The sequence below is a fragment of the Halyomorpha halys genome, unplaced genomic scaffold (genome assembly GCF_000696795.3).
Source record: "Halyomorpha halys isolate HHAL.00 unplaced genomic scaffold, Hhal_1.1 Scaffold17.1, whole genome shotgun sequence".
Taxonomy (NCBI): domain Eukaryota; kingdom Metazoa; phylum Arthropoda; class Insecta; order Hemiptera; family Pentatomidae; genus Halyomorpha; species Halyomorpha halys.
Genome location: NW_027112056.1, coordinates 50,427 through 52,773, shown reverse-complemented (window position 1 = coordinate 52,773; position 2,347 = coordinate 50,427). Strand labels below are relative to the sequence as shown.

Here is a 2,347-nt window from a genome sequence, read left to right as displayed (position 1 = left end):
CTGCTAAATAACGCCATTTTCCTCCCAGTCAAGAGCTCTATTTTTTCTAATATTTATACTACCTTGTTGTTCATTCTTTAAATTATTTTAAAATAACTAATACACGTTTTGGATTCATAAGCTTTTAAATTTAAAAAAAATCATTCCAGAATTTTGAGTTCCGTTTAAACAGTTGTTACTCACTAGAACACGACTTTTTAATTTACTACTAAGTTGAAGAACACTATAGATTTTTATAATCAGGTTTTTCTTTTCCATCAATAGAAACGTTTTCCTAATTTATTGTGTCATTATCTAAATCGTTATGTTACTATCCTTTCTCTCAAAATTAAATTTTATATATATATATTTTGCCGATATTAAAAAAAAATATTATTTTGTCCCAAAATTAATTTTGTTTCAAAGGGGCGCGCGAAAGTGTTCATAGAACAAGATGAATATTGTTCAGGGCGAATGCAGTATTATCTCTTAGGACTGCATTCTTGCAAAGTGACCTTCGCTTTTAAATGTAGACAGTTTAAAGAGAAGGAAAAGCTGTTTGTTACTAAAATAGGACGTATGTCGTTTCGTGCTTTCCCCTCTCTCTCTCAAAATGCGAAATCTATTTGCGAAGTTTCGTCCTTAAAAGAAAAGTTGGCAAAGGGATTTAGACTGAGTGCTTAAAGATAATTTTTTTATCTTGGGATACCATTTTTGGGAAAATGGTATATTTATATCATTTATAAATATTCTTGGAATATTTTTTATTTTCATTGATAGATTTATATTTTTAAATATGTAAATATTATGAAGGCCTTTTTCAATTTTTTTTCCATATTGAAAGATTTCATACACCAGCTCCCATTTAATTTGAATTTATTTTTTTTTATTTTATTATTTCATTCTTTAATTAATTCTAATAGTTCTAAAACAAAAAAAAATATCAAAGTTTTAGTACAATATTAATGAGACCTGAAAATTTGTTTTTTAATATTATTAATTTATGGAAAATATCTTGTTTCACTTCTTTATAATAAGATTTTTTGCAACATAAACCCAAGGCATACATCATTCTTCTATGTTACTATATAGATGAAACCTTGTTATTCTGTCACAAAATGAAAAAGATATTTATATAACTAAGAAAACAAAAAAAAATGTTGGTTCATTTCTTAATATATATGTGAGTTCAATTCTTCTAATGAACAGGTCTTACGTAATATGTCCATCATAAAAGTTTAGTTTTAGATTTTCATGAGGTGAAATGATTTCCTCCAATAGCTGTTGAATCATATGTGATTTAACTGATTTTAGAAGAAAACTTTTCACATGATATTGTAGTACCAAAACTGTTTAAGAAAAAATACACCTTAAAAACACTTTACACAAATAAAAATTAATTGAATTATTTGTGTGTCTTATAAATTATTTATTATGTTTACAATGGATCTATAAAATATCTTTTCGATAATATAAAATTATATTTATCTCATAATTAATTTCTCTAAAAGCTTCGAGGGTTACTATAAGAGTAATAATTTTTCCATTACTTTAGGATATTTTTTTTTTTTGCTTAATCAATTTAAATTGGACTCAGGTAACATATTGAATATTTGAAAAGTAGTATTTAATGTTGTTTTTTAGTCGTATTGTTAATTTTGTTTGTTGGAATGGAGGATTTGTTTGATTAAGTGTTAATTGTTTGTTTTATCCTATCACCACATTGTGAAAGGCTTGTAATACGATTGTCGATGTTGTAAAAATGTTAGCTGTTAGTTGTGTGATAGAGGTGATGTTTTAATAAATTACTAATGACATCTTTTTTCATCAGGTGCTGTCAATGAGCGGGGAGCTGAGGCGGGCACTCTATGCCAGCAGCGCAGCCTCGCTGGACCTGGAGCCATTCCTTCCAGAGCTCTCTGGCACCACGGAGATATTGTCCGAGGAACACAGGCAGCAGCTCTACAGACACCTGCCTGCCAGAGCAGAGGGTATGTTATCACGTTTTATTTTTATATAAATATATATATATAAGTTAAGTATCTAAAGTTCCCGGGTTTCGGCACCAGTTAAGTATCGGCGAAAGCCAAATGTCGAAAAAAGAGAAGAAGGAATAAGATGTAACACGTGTGAACTGCTGTAACATACTGGCTTTATTGGGTTCGGTACATTTTTTTATATACATGTGATCAGTTGATCTGCTCAGTCAGCTGACTGTAACTTATACACATTATGTAATAATAATCAAGATATCCACCAGAACTTGGGGCACTTGAAAAAATCAGAAAATTTTTTGAACCTAAAAAATTCAATGACGAAAACTTTCTCTCATGATTCAGACTCATTATTTTGCATAATAAATTTATAT

At 29.0% G+C, this 2,347-nt stretch overlaps 1 protein-coding gene across 15 annotated transcripts in view; it reads left to right on the top strand.

Moving 5' to 3' along the window:
* Positions 1-2,347, top strand: part of LOC106680323 (oxidation resistance protein 1) — an 867,959-nt gene that overhangs the window by 862,563 nt on the left and 3,049 nt on the right. For all 15 annotated transcript variants that reach the window (XM_067049996.1, XM_067049998.1, XM_067049995.1 and 12 more), the window contains one exon: positions 1,811-1,970. In XM_067049996.1, coding sequence (XP_066906097.1) covers positions 1,811-1,970 — 160 coding nt within the window. The remainder of the gene's footprint in view (positions 1-1,810; positions 1,971-2,347) is intronic.